The sequence below is a fragment of the Aulostomus chinensis genome, chromosome 20, assembly GCF_037954235.1.
Source record: "Aulostomus chinensis isolate RoL2024-O1b breed Wild chromosome 20, RoL_Achi_v1.0, whole genome shotgun sequence".
Taxonomy (NCBI): Eukaryota; Metazoa; Chordata; class Actinopteri; order Syngnathiformes; family Aulostomidae; genus Aulostomus; species Aulostomus chinensis.
This window is the reverse complement of record NC_141339.1, coordinates 3,124,196-3,146,564: the sequence shown is the minus strand read 5'-3', so window position 1 is coordinate 3,146,564 and position 22,369 is coordinate 3,124,196. Positions and strand designations below refer to the sequence as shown.

General features: G+C 49.2%; 3 protein-coding genes across 3 annotated transcripts; 2 read left to right on the top strand and 1 right to left on the bottom strand.

The window, feature by feature from the left end:
* The first annotated feature begins 1,922 nt into the window (after positions 1-1,922).
* On the top strand, positions 1,923-9,977 carry mcm3 (minichromosome maintenance complex component 3). Its single transcript, XM_086189780.1, has 17 exons — positions 1,923-2,109; positions 2,828-2,940; positions 4,137-4,345; positions 4,925-5,055; positions 5,155-5,393; positions 5,481-5,589; positions 5,675-5,828; positions 6,115-6,246; positions 6,890-7,098; positions 7,176-7,350; positions 7,430-7,556; positions 7,637-7,787; positions 8,724-8,864; positions 8,943-9,052; positions 9,135-9,208; positions 9,314-9,407; positions 9,491-9,977. Exons 1-17 carry the CDS (start codon positions 2,035-2,037, stop codon positions 9,687-9,689), a joined length of 2,442 nt encoding a protein of 813 aa, XP_086045906.1. The 5' UTR covers positions 1,923-2,034; the 3' UTR covers positions 9,690-9,977.
* Positions 9,978-12,013: 2,036 nt separating this feature from the next.
* On the top strand, positions 12,014-15,529 carry il17a/f3 (interleukin 17a/f3). Its single transcript, XM_086189707.1, has 4 exons — positions 12,014-12,096; positions 13,248-13,423; positions 13,507-13,650; positions 15,066-15,529. The coding sequence occupies exons 1-4, from the start codon at positions 12,088-12,090 to the stop codon at positions 15,193-15,195; spliced, it is 459 nt and encodes a 152-aa protein (XP_086045833.1). The 5' UTR covers positions 12,014-12,087; the 3' UTR covers positions 15,196-15,529.
* A 666-nt stretch (positions 15,530-16,195) lies between these two features.
* On the bottom strand, positions 16,196-20,492 carry LOC147242220 (eukaryotic translation initiation factor 4 gamma 1-like). Its single transcript, XM_086189161.1, has 11 exons — positions 20,044-20,492; positions 19,767-19,907; positions 19,430-19,666; positions 19,191-19,295; positions 17,947-19,077; positions 17,655-17,865; positions 17,435-17,526; positions 17,223-17,309; positions 17,043-17,124; positions 16,795-16,935; positions 16,196-16,585 (listed from the first exon to the last, which is right to left on the bottom strand). The coding sequence occupies exons 1-11, from the start codon at positions 20,440-20,442 to the stop codon at positions 16,368-16,370; spliced, it is 2,844 nt and encodes a 947-aa protein (XP_086045287.1). The 5' UTR covers positions 20,443-20,492; the 3' UTR covers positions 16,196-16,367.
* Positions 20,493-22,369: the final 1,877 nt, after the last annotated feature.

The window sequence follows — 22,369 nt, the reverse complement described above, 5'->3', positions numbered from 1 at the left end:
AACTACACTACAAACACTACAAACAACACTACACCACAAACTACACTACAAACAACACTACACCACAAACTACACTCCAAACAACACTACACCACAAACTACACTCCAAACAACACTACACCACAAACTACACTCCAAACATTACACCACAAACTACACTCCAAACAACACTACACCACAAACTACACTCCAAACAACACTACACCACAAACAACACTCCAAACAACACTACACCACAAACTACACTCCAAACAACACTACACCACAAACTACACTACACCACAATCTACACTACAAACACTACACCACAATCTACACTACAAACTACACTACACCACAAACAACACTACACTACAAACTACACTACACCACAAACAACACTACACTACAAACTACACTACACCACAAACAACACTACACCACAAACAACACTACAAACAACACTACACCACAAACAACACTACACCACAAACTACACTACAAACAACACTACACCATAAACCACAGTCCAAACAACACTACACCACAAACTACACTACAAATACTACACCACAAACTACACTACAAACACTACACCACAAACAACACTACAAACACTACACCACAAACACTACACCACAAACTACACTACAAACACTACACCACAAACTACACTACAAACTACACTACACCACAAACAACACTACACCACAAACAACACTACACCACAAACAACACTACAAACAACACTACACCACAAACAAAACTACAAACACTACACCACAAACTACACTACAAACACTACACCACAAACTACACTACACCACAAACACTACACCACAAACAACACTACAATCACTACACCACAAACTACACTACACCACAAACACTACACCTCAAACAGCATTACACCACAAACAACACCGCAAACTACACGGCACCACAAACTACACCACAAACTACACTACACCACAACACAAACAACACTACACAACAAACAAAAGGGGAACTAATCGAATATAAAATTCGTCATTCACATGGAGAAGACGTACACAGCTCCTTTATTGAAGTAAAAGTAGAAATACCAAGATTACTATTTGTAATAGTACTGTAGTCAAGGTGAAAGTCTGTTTTCACTCTCATGAAACTAAAGAAGTATTTGGTATTGAGTTTAAAAAGGTAAAGTAAATGTACACTGAGTTTTTGATATTTGTGTCATCCTAGAGCGACGGATCTCTCGAGGTCATGCTGAGGTCACATGTGCTCCAGTTTTGTAGCTCTGATTGTGTCCTCTTGAAGATGAAAGGCTTCAATCAGAAAAAACAACCATCATCTTCATCAAGGTTTGCCCTGTTTTCTATTCGAAATCTTGATTTGCAAAGTAAAGTAGCTGAGGTGTTCAAGTAATTGCAGGGGGATAAAAAGTATATTCGTTGTTTTTTTTTATATATAATGACGCAAAAATACAAAGTCCCCCCAAAAAATCAAAATAATCAGGAAACTACGGATACTTACAACAGTTGTGTAAAAGTAAAGTACTTGAGTGGAAATATCTTGAAACTATCCTTTTGGAAAAAAATAGAAAAGTATTATAGGTTCATCCGTCTGTGACTTTAATTTGTACATTTGGTACTGAGGGCATTCAGAATCATCATTTAGTGTCTGTCAGAATAAAGTAAATAATTAAGAGGACATCACCGTGATATGCGCAGGTCGGACGTAATGGTGTTTCTGTCGCCATCTTCTGGTCACATTAAAGAAGACATGTCATATGTCTGGATTTTAGTTGCCCGCCCCTTCCTGTCCTATTTTCGCGGGAGTTCTTCAAGGGGGCGGGGTCAGATGAGAACACGCAGGCGCCTATTGGAGGGCTCCGCGTGCACGCGCCAGCTCTGACCAATCAGAGGTTACGCTCTACTTGTAGATCTTACGCTTTGGCGCGAAAACTCCTCACTTGTGTGGTTTGACGGGAGCAGACACACCGCCGGCTGTCCTCCGTTCAGAACTGTAAAGGTTTTTTTTTTTTTAATTACAATAATTGATAAACTGCACAAAATGGCAACGGACATCGTAGACGACCGCGAGATGAGGGAGGCTAAGCGGGACTACCTGGACTTCCTGGACGACGAAGTGAGTTCTGTCTTGATCGCTGGGGAGTTGCTTCGTTAGAAAACGTTTGGCCACAACAGAAGAAAACCTCTCTTACTTCTATGTGAAGCCGCTACCTGAGATGAAGCTACTATTGTGTTATGCTAGCGTTGATAGTGAACATGTAGTTAGCTTTAGCGTTTGATACACAGACGTCATTCAGTGTGATTTTCAAACAATGTAAAAATGCAAGATTTAAATGAAGTGGCTACATGAAACCAAACTAGCTTTTGAACCACTCACTAGCAGCATCTTAGCTGCTGAACGTTTGAGCCGAGACTGACAGAAGAGACGTAGAAGTGTAGATGGAGGACCGTCGTCTCGCGTCATCAAGGGGAGCTCACGAAGAGGCGGTCCTAGGAGGCGCAAATGTGACGTCACGCGTATTTAGCAAGATGATAATTTACCGAAAATTCTGCAAACACGAAGCCCCCACAAAGACTGAAAAGTAACTCTTTGTGGGGAACTGGAAGACACGTTGTGCCCAGCACAGATAAATGAAATTAAAACTGTTTGTGTATTCACGTAATCTGGGGGTGACGTCAGCGTTTTAAGGGGCTGAACGTGGTGATAGCATCAACTGTACCAAACACTCATCTTTTGAGGAGTACTTGTGTGTATCAGCACCACGAGTGGGGAGGACCTGTAGTGCTGCCATGCAAATGATCCAACGTGATTTCTCCACCTGCACGACTTTCAGCAAGACCAGGGGATCTACCAGAGCAAAGTCCGGGACATGATCAGCGAGAATAAAGCTCGACTCATCGTCAACATCAACGACCTGAGGAGACGCAACGAGACCCGAGCTGCAAAGTAAGTGTGTGTGTGTGTGTGTGGGGGGGGGGGATTCCAGATCCCAGGTCTTAAAGGGAAATCAACTCTGGTGAACATGAAAGCTGTGGGTGTCCAGTGTTGTTGTGTTGTACCTCTGGACTCTACAGGTGTTGAGGTTCTGGACTGTGACAGGCGCGTCCTTGGACCCGGGCGGTTGGGGCTATAGCCTTGAAAATACAGGCCTACATATAATAAACGGCCCTATGATGAAAATCGCCACAGTTACAACATTGTTTCTAACACTGACCCGACCCGGCTTTCCAGATGGAGTCTGAATAATTTGTTGCAAATCCAACATCAGTGTTCTACTCTTTCCCCCTCACTGGCATTACTAGAGCAGCGGTTGGTGTTTTGTTCATGTGGATATGCGCCGTTTGGGGGGGGGGGGCATTCGGTGGCAGAAGAGATGGGGAGGGAGACATCACCCCTCCCAACCCCACATGATTCGTTCATTTTCCACACTTCCATTTCCAAGAGATAATCTGACTTGCGGCTCTGTAGGTTTGAATGGGGTTCTTCATAGGTATTCATTTCCAGGAACTTGTTCCATGAAGTCTGCGAGTCGCTCACCAGGCGTTTTACAACGCTGCTAGCTACCCTAGGGTATAAACTTAGTGGAAGAGCTACCCTAGGGTATAAACTTAGTGGAAGAGCTACCCTAGGGTATAAACTTAGTGGAAGAGCTACCCTAGGGTATAAACTTAGTGGAAGAGCTACCCTAGGGTATAAACTTAGTGGAAGAGCTACCCTAGGGTATAAACTTAGTGGAAGAGCTACCCTAGGGTATAAACTTAGTGGAAGAGCTAGGCTATAGGCTAACTGCAATGATTTTCATGCAAACTGAACAAGGAGTTGTGTGGGATTCAACCATTTACAGTTAGTGATTAGAGTGGCACCTGAAAAGGAGTCATACGTTCATACGTCACATGTAGAAAGAATTGTTTTATTCGGTCGACTCAAATATTAAAAATAGGGCTACTAGGACTCCAACGCTATTGCATCTTCAACAGCCCAATTTTCAAATTTCCCCGTGAAGATGAAGGCTCTGTCTGCGGGGCTGAAGCCCCGGGTGTTCTGCAGTCCTAGCGACACCCCTGGACTGTGATTCTGCTCACGTATCAGAGGCCTATGATCCAAAGCGTTGATGGACTTGAATGTTTTATGGTCTCCACCAGGTTGATGAACAATGCCTTTGAGGAGCTTCTGGCTTTCCAGCAGGCCCTGAAGGACCTGGTGGCCTCAGTGGACGCCACCTACGCCAAGCAGTACGAGGAGTTCTCCATCGGCCTGGAGGGCAGCTTTGGAGCCAAGCATGTCACCCCCAGAACTCTGACCTCCCGCCTGCTGGGCAGCATGGTGTGTGTGGAGGGCATCATCACCAAGTGTGAGTTACTGATGTTGGCGCCACTCATCCTGGCTGCCTAAACCAGTACTTCAGTTCTCACTAACAGGAGTCTTGAGCTCACAAAGATGATTTTTTTTCCCCCTCCTGCTTCGCTTCTCCATGAGTCCAGGATGCAGAGGGATCCAGTCGCGTATACTTAGCGCCACGTCTTTTTTATCCAGCCATTTTGAGTTTGCTGCTGGTTAGCAAGCTAGTGGCACTCTGCTACCGCCATCGCGTGACGCGCGGGAGGGGTTGTAGTTGTCAAGTAGGTTGAAATGTTTGTGGATTCCTGAGTGTACAGCTGGATAAAGTAGATTTACATTATGCTAGATGATGCACTCTTAAGAGTGTTACGTTTTTGGACTGTTTGGTGGTTGCCAGTAGTTGGAGGTGATGGGGCGGCGTTAGCCTCAAGCTAAATATTCAGGAGGGACTCTTTCTGCATCCAAGAGCCACAGAAACAGAGTCAGAGGTGGCAGAAAGTCTGTGTGAGCTCCAGGCTGCTGTGACGGAGACGTTGGGGTGAACTGAGGCTCAGGATTGGACTGAGTTGTTTCTGTATACGTGTTTCTTCAGGTTCTCTGGTGCGTCCCAAAGTGGTGCGCAGTGTCCACTACTGTCCTGCTACCAAGAAGACCATGGAGAGGAAGTACACAGACATGACTTCCCTGGAAGCGTTCCCTTCCAGTGCCATCTACCCTACCAAAGTAACCGCACACGCGCTGGCCTTTCTTTGACGATGTATTTAAAATTGCTCTGAAAAAAAGAGCGGCTCATTTATGAATGATGGCGATCTCCTATAACAGGACGAGGAGAACAACCCGCTGGAGACGGAGTTCGGCCTGTCCATCTACAAGGACCACCAGACCATCACAGTGCAGGAGATGCCAGAGAAAGCACCCGCCGGCCAGCTGCCTCGGTCTGTGGACATCATCCTGGACAACGACCTGGTGGACCTGGTGAAACCGGGAGACAGAGTCCAGGTGGTGGGGACGTACCGCTGCCTGCCTGGCAAGAAAGGAGGCTTCACCTCTGGCACGTTCAGGTGAGATTTGGTTGCGTCTGTCGGGACTCTCTGCTCTGTTGACCCTTTTTCTCTGTTACGTACTCTCCGCCCTCCCCTCCTCCCCAGGACGATCATGATAGCGTGCCACGTCAAACAGATGAGTAAGGAAGTGTCTCCTCTCTTCTCTGCGGACGACGTCGCTAAAATCAGAAACTTTCGCCGGAGTCGCTCCGCCGTAAGACCTCACGTCTCCTCTCAGAGCTTCTCTGAACAAACTGACGTCAGCTGAAGGGGATTCAAACCTGTGTGTTTGTCTGCAGAACGTCTTTGATCAGCTGGCTCACTCCCTGGCACCGAGCATCCACGGCCACGAGTACATCAAGAAGGCCATCCTCTGCCTGCTGCTGGGCGGCGTGGAGAAGGTGCTGGAGAACGGCTCGCGCATCCGAGGAGACATCAACATCCTTCTCATCGGTACCTGAGTGCTTATTCAGTTTATTACCACCGCCAGCAGGTCGCGTCGGTCAGCTTACAGGTGGAATGTGCAAAAACAATGTGGTCGATGTTCTTGGTGGAAGGATGAAGCAGCAGCCAGGGAAGAACTCTCATAAGTTTAGTGAAGTTGTGTAAATGTTTTTTGTTTTTTTTTAACTCGTCTGAGTGCAGCTTGGTGGAGGTTTGTGTCTTCATTCAGAAATGTCTCCTCGTTCACCTGGCATTCCCTTCAGGAAGTTTCTCAACGTGTGCTCTTCTTCTCAAGGTGACCCCTCGGTAGCCAAGTCCCAGCTCCTCCGCTACGTTCTTCACACGGCGCCCAGAGCCATCCCTACCACGGGGCGAGGCTCCTCCGGTGTGGGTCTGACCGCTGCAGTCACCACTGATCAAGAGACTGGTGCGACACACACACACACACACACACACACACACACATTCATTTTCATACCGTCTCAGGCCAGTTTGATGATCAGGAATAACACAGCAGCACTGAGGTGTCCGTCTTTGTTTTGTTAATGGCACCCCAGGCCAGGTGAGCTAGTAAGACTGCCAACGTTAGCTGCGCTGCCAACGTTAGCTGCGCTGCCAACGTTAGCTGCGCTGCTAATGACTGTTGTACAGCAACTAAATCATGAAGGATCATGAATAAATGAATCATCAGGAACCTCTGTGAGTCACTTGGTACCAGACTCTCAGGTTGCAGCCATGTTCACTGGCTGGCATTGCAGCTAGCAGGAATTAGCTTTCACCTTGGCAATGAGTAGGCTGAGACCCCCCAGAGAGCTCTGCAGATCCCTGAGTTGAGGCAGAGCAGCTGAAGGACATCTAAAATATGATCTGGTTCAACCCACATAGTGGTGTAGTCTTCGTTCCTGTGATATCCTCATTACATCACCCCCACCAACCAATCAGATTTTGGTGTTTGTGTTACATGTTTCTCAACACGTGTGAGTCATCCTCTCACATTCTGTGGGCGTGTCAGAAGGACGGTGTGGTGATATTATTTTTGAATAATAATCATGATTTCTTCCTTCCTAAAGGTGAGCGCCGCCTGGAGGCCGGTGCCATGGTCCTGGCTGACCGTGGCGTCGTCTGCATCGACGAGTTTGACAAGATGTCCGACATGGACCGCACGGCCATCCATGAAGTCATGGAGCAGGGCCGTGTCACCATTGCCAAGGCTGGTATCCACGCTCGTCTCAATGCCCGCTGCTCTGTGCTGGCGGCCGCCAACCCCGTCTACGGCAGGGTGAGTCCACGTGCTAATGAACCTCGCTCACAGTCAGCCGAGCGACTCGCGCTCACCTCCTCCCATCGTGTCCCCAGTATGACCAGTATAAAACACCCATGGAGAACATCGGCCTCCAGGACTCCCTGCTGTCACGTTTTGACCTCCTCTTCATCGTGCTGGACCAGATGGACCCTGAGCAGGACCGGGAGATCTCAGACCACGTTCTCAGGATGCACCGCTACCGTGACCCCCATGAGCAGGAGGGAGCAGGTACTGGTCATCGCCCAGTCGTGCTAGTGAGACGTGATCGTCAGCGTAGCGCTGACCGAGGATGCCTTGTGTTTTCCAGCCATGACTCTGGGTGGGTCTGTGGACGTCCTGGCCACAGACGATCCGGACGCCGTAGCCAAGGACAATGAGGAGCTGCAGATCTACGAGAAACACAACAACCTGCTGCATGGAAGCAAAAAGAAGAAGTAGGCACCAGAAGGTTGTTCTTCATTGTGTGATGCTCGCTGTGTCTGACACAAACACTTCCAACGTTCCCTCCCCTCAGGGAGAAGATCCTGAGCAAAGAGTTCATGAGGAAGTACATCCACATCGCCAAGGCTGTGACGCCTGTGCTGACAGAGGAGGCAGCCAATCACATCGCAGAGGAGTACTCCAGGTTGAGGAGCCAGGAGCAGCTGGGTGCCGACATGGCCAGGGTGAGCTGGAGCACGCCATCGCCTCGTCTGCACACAGCAGCTTTTCTATCGGCCCGCTCCTCCTGTTCCTCACGTGTAGCTAGTATTTGACATGTGGCTGTGGGCGTGTCAGAGGGGCGCCGGGCCCTTCGATCGCCGCGACCTGATTGTTGTTCACAGCAAAGCTGAGCAGAACAGGAGGAAGACTTGGCTTTAGTCACACAGAAGAAAGAGAAACGCCAGCAGCTCTGTCAGCTTCTCTTTTTGAGATGGCGGTGAGAATCCCTGGACTCTGGAACTCAGCCAGCTCTCCACCTTTCCTGTGTAAATGTTTTCTGTAGAAGAGGTGAAACGCAGACAAAATGAAGGAATCCGGCAGGATGTTCCTTCAGGGAAGCCAACCACTGAATGGCTTCCAGAAGGCACTCGAGTTGTTTTGAGTAAAGTCTAGTTAGCTTAGCGCAGCGAAAGGTAGTGGACGGACAGGTTAGCATCCCTTCATCATATGCATGAAGAAAATAGTAGACCAGAGAAATACCAGGGCCCGCTGCCTGATGATGTGGCCCCTTAAATAAAAGTCGATAGAAGCAAATGGTTTCTAATCCACTGATTGAATGTGACACCACCATAAAATAGTAATAAAGGCGTTTGTTTTGAAATTTCTAACATCAACATTGAATTTTTCAAGTATTTGATTATTCACGTTTATGCCACGATCCTTCAGGCAAAAGCAGTAAATTACAAGAGGAAGATATTTATATTATTTGATGTTATTGACATCATTCTGAGTCTCTGTGGTTCAGTTTGATCACGTTTGCTGCGGCGTGAGATCAACTCAAATCTATCGACAGTTCTCAGGAGGCATTCGCCATGTCCTCAGGCGTGATCCTTGAGGTTAGTAGCGGTTCTTAAGCAAGGCCCGTCCACCCGGTGCTGAACTCTCCCCCTCCTCCTCAGACCTCCCCGGTGACGGCCCGTACCCTGGAGACTCTGATCCGTCTGTCCACGGCTCACGCCAAGGCCCGCTTGAGCAAAGCTGTGGAGCTGGAGGACTCTGAGGTGGCCGTGGAACTGGTCCAGTTCGCCTACTTTAAAAAGGTCTGTTGTGCAGGAGGATTGAGGGCTAACAAATAAGAGGAGTGGGGAGTAAAATTGACTGATGTGTCGGTCCCGCAGGTTCTGGAGAAAGAGAAGAAACGTTCCCGGAAGGAGCGAGATTCTGGTTCAGAGGACGAGGAAGAGGAGGAGGAGGAGACTCAGCCGTCCCAGCGGTCTCAGAGGAAGAGGTACAGCCATCGGCTTCTGTGCTCGTTCTTGCTGTCTTCCAGTCTGATACCTCCGTTGCTCATGACTGCGTGTGTCCTGCAGGGTGCGCCATGGCTCTCAGGGCAGCGAGCCTTACAGCCCCTACGACTTCAGTGAAGAGCAGGCCGTCCCAGAGAGTAAGAGTCGTACTTCCACAGCCATTCGTCCCTTGATACGTACATGACCTCAGTGTGGCGCCTGTTCATCCTCTTGAATTCTCACAATGTGACGATTCTCTTTAGTTCAGGCCGGCACCCTGAAAGCAGCCAAGCCTCAGCAGGCGGAGGAGGAGGCGATGGACACGACCTCACAAGCAGAAGAGCTCTCTGCAGAGAGGTGGGCGACTCGGTTCAACCGCGCAACTCCTGACTGCTTCATGTCAACAATGTCCCTGAAAGATGAGTGTTGTCCTCCGGCAGGTTGAAGGAGTTCAAGTCGTCCCTGTTCACCGTCTTCCAGTCTGCTCACGCTCAGTCGGTGAAAATGCAGATGCTGATGGACGACGTCAACAAAGGGCGTCAGGATGGATTCACGGAGCGCGAGGTCAGAGCCGCTCTGGCCCGCATGCAGGAGGACAACCAGGTCATGCTGGCGGATGACATCATCTTCCTCATCTAGGGGGGGACGAGTGGATCCAACTGCACGGACTTGAACAGAAGTTGAACATGGACCTTTTGTCATCTGCTCTTCTAGGAGTGATAGTTTCCTCACACATCCCCGTATTGATTGATGGTAATGATACCGGTTGATTGGTCCGTGATGTCACCGTTGTTACGCGTCATACATTCAGCCACCAACCAGAAGCAGTCGGGCTCGACCAACACGCCTCCTCTGCATTTGTATATAGTTTTGTTAACTGTAGTTGTGTATTAAAAAAATAAAATGCTTTGGTTACCACGGTAACAACTTGGATATTTGAATCAACTCTGAATAGATAATAGCGGCCGTCCAGCAACCGAAGGGTCGCTGGTTTTATCCTCACTTCCCCCGGTGATCATGTCCAAGTGTCCTTGAGCAAGATACTGAACCCCTAATGGCTCCTGATGGCCCTGTGACGAACCGGTGACCCGTCCAGGGTGAACCCCGCCTCTCACCCAATGTCAGCTGGGATAGGCTCCACCCCCTGGATCATGACCCTCCACGGATAAGCGGTATAAAAATAAGAAACATTTTATTTTCTCAGGGGAATTTAAGACGCCTCTGGAGAAACGCTACAAGCGGAAGTTGCTTTTCACACTTGTGAGAGCTAAAATCCCGCCTCCCGAGGGTCTTAATTATCTGAAAGAGGTGAAATTCACGGTAACACGTCATGACCCGCACGACCATAATCTGAGGCGCCGATCAGTCCGTGGATGAGCGAGCACCTGCTGCTGCACCCCCCCGTGTTGCGAGAGTTCTGAAGCAGGTGAGACCTGTGGTTGAGTCACACCTGCAGTCTCAGCCTGCACAGTCACTGCTTGTCGGTGGGTGCTGACGTCACGCACCCATGTTGGACAGGCGGTCTTCATGTTTTGGCTTCTCTGTGTTCAGTTTTATCTGTCGGCATCAACTCTGAAGGCCTTGGCGCGCCAGACGTGCAACGGCGCGTCTAGTTTCCTGGAGGTGTCCCCGTCTAGAACCCTGCGTGTCGCTGTGAAACCAGCTCCTCCTCTGCTGCTCCAGTCAGCAGCCTCCTCACTCGTCTGTTGCCCCAGGAGACGAGATGCTATCACGGTCTGTCAATGCTGATGTCGTACCAGGACCAGTCAGCGTTTCCTCTCCCCGCATGAGCGAGGCTGAGAGTTCTGCGCGTAGGTGAAGTTGCTGGTGTCTTATGAGTGGGCAGAGTTTCGATGAGTGCGTCGTCAATCATTGCCAAAGGTCAAAGAGAGGCTGAGCGAGGAGTTCTTGATCATTGCATGCTTGACAGAGCGCACAGCACTGACTCCTCCTCCCGCTCCCCTGTGAGGTGACAGCCTGTAAGAGACGTTCAAGCTGGGGGCGTGGTTCCATCTACGTCCATCTTTCAGGTAAATCACTGCGTTTCTACTCCCTTTTAGTGACTGTAATTTTTTTTTAGGGGGTCACATCCAATTCAAATTACTGAATGACTGAGTTTGATCAATGCAGCCATCCATCATTTCATCATTTCCCAGTGAAATTCCTGAGTACAACAGAAGATCAATCGATGCTTTGGTTTAAAGGGAAAAAAAAAATAAAATATGCAAGAAGGACAAGACCTGGCCTGCAGGCCTCGAGGGCCTCCTCAGACTCTCATGGAGGAGCTCCTGCTTCCAATTTTCCTGCCCGCTGTGCTTGACAACGACATGCATGTCACATTACGTGGCGTTTGTGTCTATGGCAACATTCCCATGCTGCTGATGCTTCCGGGACGGACCAGAGACCGACGCAGGCTGAGGTGGCTACTTCCTGTTAGCCCGTTGCTAACCCGAATGTGGATGTTCATTTCAAAAGTCCAGCAGCAGTAACTACAGAGAGGGTTAGCGTGGACACCTGTGGCGTAAAATGCATCGCCATTTGTTTGTAACAACCGCCACAACCAGAAGATGGCGGCAAAGGTGTTGCGGTGTAGCTTTAAAGATTTTTTCAGTTTGCAGCAGGCGGTGAAAACTGTCCTTTCTCTCAGAAACAAAGCAGCAGGTCCTGTTTAACAACTGACTTCAGTATGAAGGAGATCAGCGGAAACTATCATCGTTCGTAGAGCTCAACTGGTATAAAGAGCTTCTCGAAAACTGTGTCACTGGGTGGAGTGCGCGTCTCTAGCGGCGGCTGGAATGACTCACAGGGCAGAGGTGGAGACGGACACCAAAGAGGATCCACGGCGAGGCGAAGCCTTATCGCATCTGTGGATCTACATGTGTCTCTGAGGCAGTCAGTGTCAGACCGGAAATGATGCACTGTCACCTCTTGCCTACACACACACACACACACACACACACACACACACACACAGAGCCCGTCTGAATATAAATGGAGCACGGAGACCAACAATAGAGACCTTCAGCAGGACGGCATCATGATGGCGGTAGGTGACTGACACTGACGTTCTCCTACCCAGTGAATGTTCTAGTGAGGATGTGGCTCCTGTGTGTGGAATGTGGAGGAGAACGTCTGCCTGTGTCATAAAAGCGAGGGGCAAACTAAAGGGGGCCTTTTTTTAGTCACGTGGGTGCGTGCGCGTGTGAACACTTGACCAAGCGTGAACGTCGTGGCTCCTTTCCTGCCTGGTTCTGCTCAAGGTTCCGTCTCCAGTGGGGGGGTTTGAATTCCTGTCCTACAACATTAGAGTGGTGGAGCAACGACTGCTGCCGTTCAGGTCAATCCGCTGGATACGCAACCCAAGGTTCACCACACGAGTGAACGATTTGGTTCTGCAGGAGAATAGGTGATATTAAAATGTGTGAGTGTGTGTGTGTGTGTGTGTGTATCTGCTGAACACACACAAATGACTCATTAGTTCCACTCTTTCGCCCTTGAAGAATCGTGGTTTGATTCGCAGTGATTCTCGACCAGCGGTTGAAACGTCCATCTGGAGACCACATGACACGGCATTGAAAAAAACTGATGCTCCAGAAATATTGTAAATCGTCATTTTGAGGTTTTCTTTTTTGCGCTGAAATATGTTGTTTTTGTTGATGGACCAAAAAAAAAGAAAAAAGAAAAGAGTGACCCTAAAACCATGATAGGAACCGAACTGTGATTTTATGACCTGTATTTATTTCAGGTTCTCAGTAAAATGTGAATTAAGGTCTGAGGCGCTTGAAACGTTTGCTCTACGCCATGAAATCCATCAGTAAACACTGCACTCCCACTGCTGTCATACTGCAAATACGAGGACACGAGGCTGAGTTGAGAGTCACGGCTCATCTGTTTCGACAGTCTTTTTTTTTTTTGTGTATCGGTTTCACTCCCAGCTCTTCTCAGACCTCTGCTCTTCATCGATAATGAGAAGAAAACCCTCGTTATTCAGGGTCATCAGTAAATCGCTGCTCTTGGAGAAACCGTCTGAGCAGCAATGGCACGCCTGCAACACTCCAGTACCTGATTTTCACAGCTAATCTTGTAAAAGAAGCGTATTTGTCTCATTTTGTGTTTCTATTAAATATCTTATTTTTGACTCCAACCTCTACGAGTCACGATGAAAAGCTGCTGGCCCTCTGCTGTTCATGTGTTCAGTTGCCGAGAGCCGCTTTGGTGCTGGGCCTCACCTCTCTGCTGCACGCCACCGGTACAGGCCAGCACAGGCCAGGAAGGCGAGCCAGACTGGTGATGGATCCCGCGGTGGAGCTTCAGACTGCTCCAGAATATATTCCATCCATCGCCGACATGTCTCTGTCACCCTGGACCTACAGGTGGCCCCCCTTGTTATCACCTGACATGATGAGATATGAATTGTGGGGCGACTGACAGGAATCTCTGCTTGTCTCATCTCCAGCGAGTCGTGGGAGGCGTCGCGGGTGCCCAGGAGGATCTCCCAGGCTCAGTGTCTGACCTCTGGCTGTCTCAGCCTCCAGGGTGGAGGAGAGGATGCAGCCCTGGAGGCCAGACCTATCAAATACCAGGTCCTGGTCCTCCACAGGTGAGCCACCGTTGCGTGTAGCAAACTGGGATGCAGGTCAGTTACATGACACTGACAGTTCCAGTCCAAGCATGTCAGTGGGGTCACGCTATGTTCAGACATCTGGGGGATGTCTGAACTGAATTCAGACACCAAATCTGTGACTAAAGGTAGTAAAGTACGTTTTATGTCTGCTCATTTAAAAGTGCAATAGAAGTATTTTTAAATTATTGGTAATGTGAAGAAATAAAAGAGATATTGACTGGAATTGCATGCTAAGCTAGTGCCCATACCAGTAAGGGCGCCCTCACGGCTGTAGGGTTCTTGACTCGTCTAAATCACATTGGAATCCATAGGTTTGTGGGGTCAAAAACAAAACAGCTCATCAGCTTACAGTGATAGCCTTTCATGTTAATTACATGTAAATGTAACGAGAATGCAGAGCTAGCATTAATGTGAGCGGTGCTAGCCTAGCCTCTGGTCAGCAGGTAGAGGGGGCACACAGCAGGTAGACCATGCGTCAGGACCAGGGGTGAAAGTGAGCCGGAACGGGCCGGAACGCAGTTGCGGTAAAATATTCACGGCCGAAACGGAGTTCTGTTTAAATAAAGGAGGAGAAGGGAGCTGTCAAAGTTCCATGTTAGATACAGAAAACGACGTCTGAAGGCAGTTTCACTCTGAAGGCGGCAGACGCGGCGCGCTGCGCGGGGTGGGGCGCAAGCATGCGCAGCGCTACCGAGTTGCTGGGCTTGGTTTGCGCTCATGTGACGTCACAGCGCGCCCACATACTCAATGGATGCACTTCCCCCCGCGCGGTCAGCGTGAAACCGCCTTGACGCGGCGTCGATGAGCGCATCTCCGCATGCGAGGCCTGTCAGACGGACGCGTGGGTCCCGTGACCAGCATTGTTAGTTTTGATTGGTTAAAACCACACGCGTTCTGCTTTCACGGAACGAAAAAAAGAGAAAACAAAACAGAGGGCAAAATCAAATCAGTGATTGTTCTTGAAATCTTCCACGTTTTGTGTTGTGCCACTCACTGTAAAGTGTACACTGATATTTTGCTCAATAAATCATGGAGGGATTTCGATGATCTGTGCTTTCATGTCTGCCTGTTCCCTGTTGTCGTGGGCAGTGACTGTGAAAAGCAGTTTTCAAAGCATTTCCAGGGGTAGCGCGGGAAGGGTGGGGCTATGGGGGCTGCAGTTGTGTGGGGAATAGACACTGGAAAACTGTAATAAAAATCACCCAAAACTGATTAAAAATCGTGGCACGCTTTTTTTTAACGCATGCCCAAAATTCCGGCAAGACTTTTAAGCCACTTTCACCACTGGTCAGGACTGAACGAAGCTGGAGACCTGCTGCAGTGGGGGCTCAAGTAAAGTTCTGTCTCGTGTGCATGAACGTCACCTGACCCATTTTTCCCTGCGGCTCCAGGATACCCAGGCAAAGGCAGAATCAGAAAGGAAGGAAGAAGATGGCGAAGAGGTACAACCTCAGACTGGGAACCGAGGTGGTCACAGTGGGCTGTACCTGTGTGAGGCCCAGCCTTCGAGCCCAGCGGTAGCACAGGAGGTGCTAGGAAGAGCGATGGCCAGTGAAACCTGCATAGACTGTTGCTCTGTTAGGTGGCGTGTGTTATGACTTGGTAGCATTTGCATGTTCCCAGCCGGCTCCAGCGTCACCCGTCACTGTACTCCACACATCTGACCTTCTCCTGCAAACCCCCTCAATAAACACACGCAGGCCAGACTGTGGAGTCCGCAGGTTCTCCCTTTTAATTTCAATGAAAACTGATTAGAAACAAAAGAGAAACCAAGGAGCAGCACAGCACAGTGGAATCAGTAATCTATTACTCTGCACAGGCAGTAACATCTAAAAGTAACTTCTTACTTTCAAAAGACAGCAGCTGGTAATATTCATATCTAATAACTACATGATTGATTATCGTGGATCTACTTTTTAATAGTAATCAAATCCCCAGTGTGCGTCCTCTTTAATCAAAATTTGGTGCATGTGAACCTGATGATTGTTGGAGTGAAAGCTTGAATCTGATTGGCTGCTGGATGTCCATTATCGCTGATGGAGGGACACCAACAAACCAATGACAGGTCTGGTGATCTGGTTATTCCAGTTAAACATATTCTCAATTTATAAATGCCATCAGCAGCGTGTTATCAGCTTCGAGCCTTGTTAGCGTAGCATTAGCTTTCCTCTCGCTAGCTTAGTGGACTAGATTCATCCGCCATCGTCACATGACTGTCCTGTAGGAGTTTTCATAAGAATCTCAAAGGAATGCAGTTAAATTCCCAGTTATAAATCACAACCCCTGGTGTTACCATGGTGATTTAGAATGAAAAATGCTTGGCAAAATAAATTAAAGTGGGTATTTTTGTGTCCTGGGAAAAAGCCTGATGATGCACTTTGAGGCGTCCATCATCAGGAGCTGCTGGATGATGAACTCATGAACTCAGACAATACAAACCATGAGTATTAATTCTTCATTTTAGTTCATTTCTTTTATTTTGTAAAATTGAAAATCAAAACACAACTCACAACCATTGGTCTTCATTTCTCATGAATTTAATTTTCACAGGGAATTAAAGAAATCAATTAACACAAACAATTCCCTTAACCCCCTCCCCCAAATGAAACTAAAAAAATCAGCAAAGGTTGAGAGAACAGAAGTGTCAGCAGAGAGGCGCCACTGCCTCAACACCAAAGTGCTGGTGGTTGAGGTCAGTGGTTCCTGCCTCTCTGCCAAAAGGGTCCACGTCTGCACGCTGGAAGGAACTCCTGAGGGTCTTCCTTGCCGAGCCAGGAGAAAAAGAGAGAGACGGATTCCAGCGCTTGGACTTTGCTTTGGTCCGCGTCCTTCCTGGCTTCCCACCTGAGGAAGACCCTGTTGTTGATGACGTCCTCATCGTACAGGACGTCGAAGATTTTGAGCAGGAGCACTGAGGGGACAGAAGAAGAAGAAGGTGTCACCATGGAAAATCAAGTTTCATCATGAATCTGTGGCGAATGAGTTGATCAGTAACATCTCTGAACCACTTTGAAGAAAGAAAGTAACGTAAAGTTTTCATGCTGAAGAGCCTCCCAGGAGCTCACTGACGACTGGAGAGTGAAGTCTGATTTTGGAGCCGTAACTGAGAGCAGCACTCACTGTTGGGATGATGCATCTCCTCCATCAGGTCCTGGAGGGCGTAGACGGCCTGGAGCTGCTTCTGTCCATCGCCCAGGTACGTCTGGAGCAGAGCAACTCTCCCCTTGAGCCGCTCCGTGTCCAGCCTGTAGGGGTCCTCGCCTAGAATGATGAAATGAAGACTTGTGAAAACTGGTGTAAAACTACACTAAAAGTGCAGTCAAGAACCAGAGGTCTTGTCCCTTCCTGCTGTCACAGGTCCTACGTACCGACGATGGACGACCTGCACACTGAGGTCATCAAAGTAGTGACAAACTGCTTTGAAGCAGTTTGCTCCTCATCCAGGTTTGCCTGAAAAACAGTGAAGGAGAATCCAAATTCAACAACAGCGACCAGGAGGGTCCAGATCAACGGGTCCTGTCACTCCAGAAAGCTAAAGGATCACGCACCTCCAGCCAGTCCCTGATGCGCCGGTCACTGGTGTTGTCCTGAAGCAGCCTGTCCAGCTGCTGCCTCAGCTCTCCCGTGGTCAGCTTCTGAAATATGATCAAATACTCCTCAGTAACTCGTCATCTTTTCAAACAGGAAACATGCGGTTTCTGTCAGATGTAAAGTAACAAGAGAAGAAACTGTAACACTGAACCCCAGACAGCCTGCTGACCTGTCGAGTGACGCGCTTTGTCTCGTCTCCACGCTTCAGAGGCCCGGTATCACCAGCTGACGGGCCACCACGACCACAGGACTCCTGCTTGACTGGAGGAAAACCATGAGAATTCAGGGTTAAAGTTCATCCCTTTATGGTCCTGAATCCTATTTTGATTCAAATCATCATTAAAAAAGACAAACATTCGTCCACAGCTGCTTTAGCTGAGGGTTCATACCTGGGACGTCTGAGCGAGGACGTGCGTCCCTGTTGGCTGTGATCAGGTCACGCGCCGGCACATTTCGGACCCGGGTGTCTCTCCCACTCTGGTGAGGCTCCCGTGTCTCCCTGCAGTCATCGCGGTCCCGCCAGTTGGACCGATCAGGACCCCTGGCCTTACTCCAGCGGCCCCACGTAGCTTTGGCCCCTGGACGGTCCTCGGCTGCAGGCTACAAAGAAAATACAAGATTTCAAGTTACAACCGTAAAGTTTGGCCACCAAGATTTCACTGAAAAAGATTTGGACTTCACCTTTGTGTTCCTCCATGGGGCCTCAGTGTGAGGCCTCGGGGGGAGGGGCACTGCCTCTGTCCTCTCTCTGCGAAGTTGTTTGTGCTGGTGAGGCCCATCAGCACCTGAGCCATTGCCCCCAATGGCGCCTCCTTGCATTCTGATCTTCTGCGGCGCCTTTGACGGGGCATCCGTGTGAGGCCTCGGGGGTAGGGGCACTGCCTCTGTCTTCCCACAACGATGGCGCCAGGCAGGCTCATCAGCTCCTGGGCATTCGCCCCCAATGGCTCTTCCTTGCCTTTTGACTTCCTGCAGTTCCTTAAATGGGGCATTGGTTTGAGCCCTGGGGGGGAGGGGCACTGCTTCTGTCCTCGGCCTACGTGGTTGGTCCTGCTGGGTAGACTCATCATCACGAGGTCCATCGCCCCCAATGGCGCCTCCTCCTCCTCTTCCAAGCTCCCGCGTTACCTTTAAAGGGGCCTCAGTGTGAGGCCTCGGGGGGAGGGGCACTGCCTCTGTCCTCTCTCTGCGAGGTCGGTCTTGCTGGGCAGGCTCATTCGAACGAGGTCCATCGCCCCCAATGGCTCCTCCTCCTCTTCTTCTGAGCTCCTTGGGTTCCTTTAAAGGGGCCTCATTGTGATGCCTCGGGGGGAGGGGCACTGCCTCTGTCTTCCCACAACGATGGCGCCAGGTAGGCTCATCAGCTCCTGGGCCATGGCCCCCAATGGCTCCTCTACGCCTTTCAACCTCCTGTGGCGCCTTTAATGGGGCATCGGTTTGAGCCCTGGTGGAGACGGGCACTGCCTCTGTCCTCTTTTTGCGAAGTTGCTGTTGCTGGTGAGGCCCATCAGCACCTGGGCCATTGCCCCCAATGGCGCCTCCTTGCATTCTGACTTCCTGCAGCGCCTTTAATGGGGCATCGGTTTGATTCCTGGGGGGGAGGGGCACTGCATCTGTCCTCTCAATGTGAGGTCGGTTGTGCCGGATAGGCCCGTGAGTAAGAGAGCCATGGCCCCCAATGGCTCCTCCTCGTCCAACCTCCTTCTGCGGCTGGAACCTCGAATGTTCCCGCTGCTTCTCCAGTGCAGCCTCCTGACGGATTTCTTGGATTCTCTTCGGGCCCTGCACCTCCCGTCGAGGAATCCACTGGTTCTGTGGCACAGAGAGGAAGGATTATTCAAACAATGTGAGTTCCAACATTTGTCGTTTTACATCACAATGTCTCACGCATTAGCATGGGTTGTTAGACACCAGTGATTGTCTACCTTTCTTAAGTCCAGCACATCTTGGACCAGGAATTGTATCCTGCAAGATGTCCTGTTTTCCTGGATGATGGCGTGCATTCTGATGAATAATTCATCCATCTTGGCCTGGGACACAGAAAATAGACACGTTTTCTTTATGGTTTTTCAACAGAAACCGTCAGTCCTAGAAAAAGTTCAGAGCAGGTCATCTTCCATCATATCAGGAACTTCCATTGGTAGGAGAGTTCCTGGTTTCATACCTTGGCGCGCACCACATCCATGTCCTTCCCTGCTGTGGTGAGGAGTTTACAGAGACCCTCAAGGGAGTCTTCACCTCCGTTGTCCAGCAGCTTCACCAAACAATTATAAATAATTGAGGCATTCAGCAGCTTCTTTGTGAAAAGCTCCCCAATGAACTTGATGTTTCCCAAGGAGCGCCGCTTGGCTTTGCTGTGGTCCTCCTCAAGCTCCATCATGAGGAGCTCCCGCTGCTCCACCTGAGGACAGACACAAGTGGGCGTTAGGGGTCAAATGATCAGGTAGGACTCAGAAGGACGTGGCTGGGACGATAACAGGAGGAAATAAAAGGATTCTTACATCATGAACAGCCTCCAGCTCTTTCTGTCTGGTGATGAAGACTTCCTCTTCATTCTTCTCAAATTCCGCCTGGCAGCAGCGGATCACCAGCTGACGGAAGGTGACGACCTCCGTCCCTCCGTCTGAGGTGGGCACCTTCAACTGAGAGGAAGAAGCCTTGATTACATAACTCAGTTCATACCATCATCTTAATGACATGACAGTCGCTGACCAGGTTCAAAAGAAAGTGAGTAAACAAAACAAGGATGAAAGATTCAGAAAGCGGCGCGTCTCTTACCTCAGCCAGACGACGGCACAGGTCAGCGTAGGTGGAGGAGAAGTGCTGCTCTGAGACGGCCTTCTCAAAGACCAGTTGAGCAGCTGCCTTCAGGGTCTCCTCGGTCTTCATCTCCAGCTCCAGGACTTCCTTGGTGAGGCTCTCAAACCTCTCTGGGGTGAGCTTGTTCAGGATGAAGCGCAGGTATCCCAGTAGCTCACGGTGCCGGTCCATGTCAGGGTTGGCACCAGAGGCCCTCTTCATGGAGGGCTTCCAGGCACTGGCAGCCTGGTTCAGCTGCACATCATCGGTGGAGGATCCACCAGTGACCGGCCTCCTGGGCTCAGTCCGCCGATCCCTTGGAGACCGGGGCTCAGCTGTGTTGGTCCGCCGACGGTAATCACGGCTGGGAAAAGCCATCTCGACCTGGTGAACCTGAGTCGATGCTGCGGTGCTGTGGTGACGTTTGTTCAGCGTTGAACCAAAGGTGGGATGAAGAACGTGCGTCACCTCCTCATACAGTCCTGACATCAAAGATCACAGGAGGAGCCAAACAACAAAGATCACAGCTGGTGATGTGGTCATGTGTCATAATGAGATGCTGCAGTCATCATACCGCTAGAAGGGGCGGGGCTTAGTCTGTGACGTTGGTTCAGATCCACGAGGGACAAGACACAAATAGCACCACCTGCTGGATGACTGTGAAAAGTACAACTACAAACTTGTACTCAACCAAACGTCATGGAAACTTGTGTTCAACTCAAAACAGAAGTTTATTTCTATATTCTCTATATTCTAGTGCGTTAATCATCTCATGTTATTGATTCTACACATCATTTCATAGAGTTACCAAATACAATCATAAAATAAATAAAATTAATTTAAGCCCCTCATCAGTGACCGGGTCATCCAGGGTTCATTCCCATTTGTACTGGAACGTTTTCATAAGTTTCTGATGACTTGAGGAATGTTTTAATCAGCGTTCCCTCTCTGACATGTCTGTTTACACAGGAAACAGAAACAGAGGAAACCACGTCAAGATTTACCAGCTTAATCAACCAAAGTTCAGCCTCTGCCATGCTGCTCCTGGCTGGAGCTCAACACATTGTGGGACATGTTGGCCTGCAAAGACCCATCGACAAAGAAGAAGATTTGACTCCAACTTTTAAAAGACTATGACATGAATCAGTTATGAATCCACCAATAATTTTTTGTAATGAAAAGAACATCATTTATTTCAAGACCCAGTTAAGTTTCCACTCACAAACACCAGGACCACCAGACGTCTCCTGCTGGTGGTGCAGCAGCACTTGGTTTGGAAAAATGTGCTTCATTGATGAACGAAGCTGTTGCTCATATTCCTGCTCCCTCAAACCAAACCTAGCAGGATGTTTCCAGGCTTAGCCAGAAAACTGGTGGTGTCGAACTCTGGCTCATGTGAACCAGACCCGGCCTGAGGTGTGACGCCTGTAGCCGTGGTGGTCTTTGAAGGACACCTGATTCAAAGTGGTCTAGATGTTTCCCTCTTAACTTTCCCCTTAACTGCTGGATTGGAAGCTGGGCGCCAGAGGCCCACCAGGTCATTGGTCCAGGTCCAGGTCAGGAGTGTCTGCAAAGCTTCAAAGACCTGCTAGCCTCTGGCACATCTGTTGGCCGAATCAGGAGGAAGGAGGGAATGGAAATGTGAGACGCAGTTCAACTCTTTGAAACTTTAATTTCAAACACATTTCTAAGTTTCTCCTTAATACTGTCAACGGTTGCTCGGTGAAGTTTGTTAAATGCAACTGAATTGTTGCATTTGATAGCTGCATTTTGACCAAAATTACACAACCATGGGTTGTAAATAAAAAAATATTATGGCTTTGCATTTTGGTTTCGTCCCCTGTGGGCTTCCATACAGCTGCCATGTACTCTTCCATTAAAGTAACAGAAACTCTGTTTCTTAGCTCGTGAAACGTCAGAGCTTTTCATGCACTCAGCATCCCACAACCCCTCAACACTGTTTAATAGCAGCTGTCTTTCTAGTGACTGATGCCTCCATAGAGGAGTCACGGCACGTCGCCCTGGACAAATTCAGGAGAGAGGATTTACCTGACACTCAGATGTGCTGAACAGAAGCACAACGCCCTACAACACTTGACACTTCTGGTCAAATTTCCAGGAAGAAAATAACGTTCTGTAACACACATCCTCAAGAGGTGAACTGAACGGGAGAAAAGATGGAGGCAACAAGAAGAACATAGAAAATGGCACTTAAAGTTGGGACAAGAAACAAAAAAATACATCAGAAAATGTAACAAACTCTCAACGAGTGACAGCCGGTGCAGTTTAGAGCTTCAGGCAGAAG

Excerpts from the sequence above, each read along its gene's own strand:
- mcm3 (XM_086189780.1), top strand. The coding sequence starts at position 2,035 with ATGGCAACGGACATCGTAGACGACCGCGAGATGAGGGAGGCTAAGCGG. Across the intron at positions 2,941-4,136 it reads AACGAGACCCGAGCTGCAAA|GTTGATGAACAATGCCTTTG; the intron begins GTAAGTGTGTGT and ends GGTCTCCACCAG. Across the intron at positions 4,346-4,924 it reads GGAGGGCATCATCACCAAGT|GTTCTCTGGTGCGTCCCAAA; the intron begins GTGAGTTACTGA and ends GTGTTTCTTCAG.
- il17a/f3 (XM_086189707.1), top strand. Across the intron at positions 13,424-13,506 it reads CTGTCACCCTGGACCTACAG|CGAGTCGTGGGAGGCGTCGC; the intron begins GTGGCCCCCCTT and ends TCTCATCTCCAG. Across the intron at positions 13,651-15,065 it reads CAGGTCCTGGTCCTCCACAG|GATACCCAGGCAAAGGCAGA; the intron begins GTGAGCCACCGT and ends CTGCGGCTCCAG.
- LOC147242220 (XM_086189161.1), bottom strand. The coding sequence starts at position 20,442 with ATGGCTTTTCCCAGCCGTGATTACCGTCGGCGGACCAACACAGCTGAG. Across the intron at positions 17,310-17,434 it reads CAAAGCGCGTCACTCGACAG|AAGCTGACCACGGGAGAGCT; the intron begins GTCAGCAGGCTG and ends ATCATATTTCAG. Across the intron at positions 16,936-17,042 it reads GTGCAGGTCGTCCATCGTCG|GCGAGGACCCCTACAGGCTG; the intron begins GTACGTAGGACC and ends TCATCATTCTAG.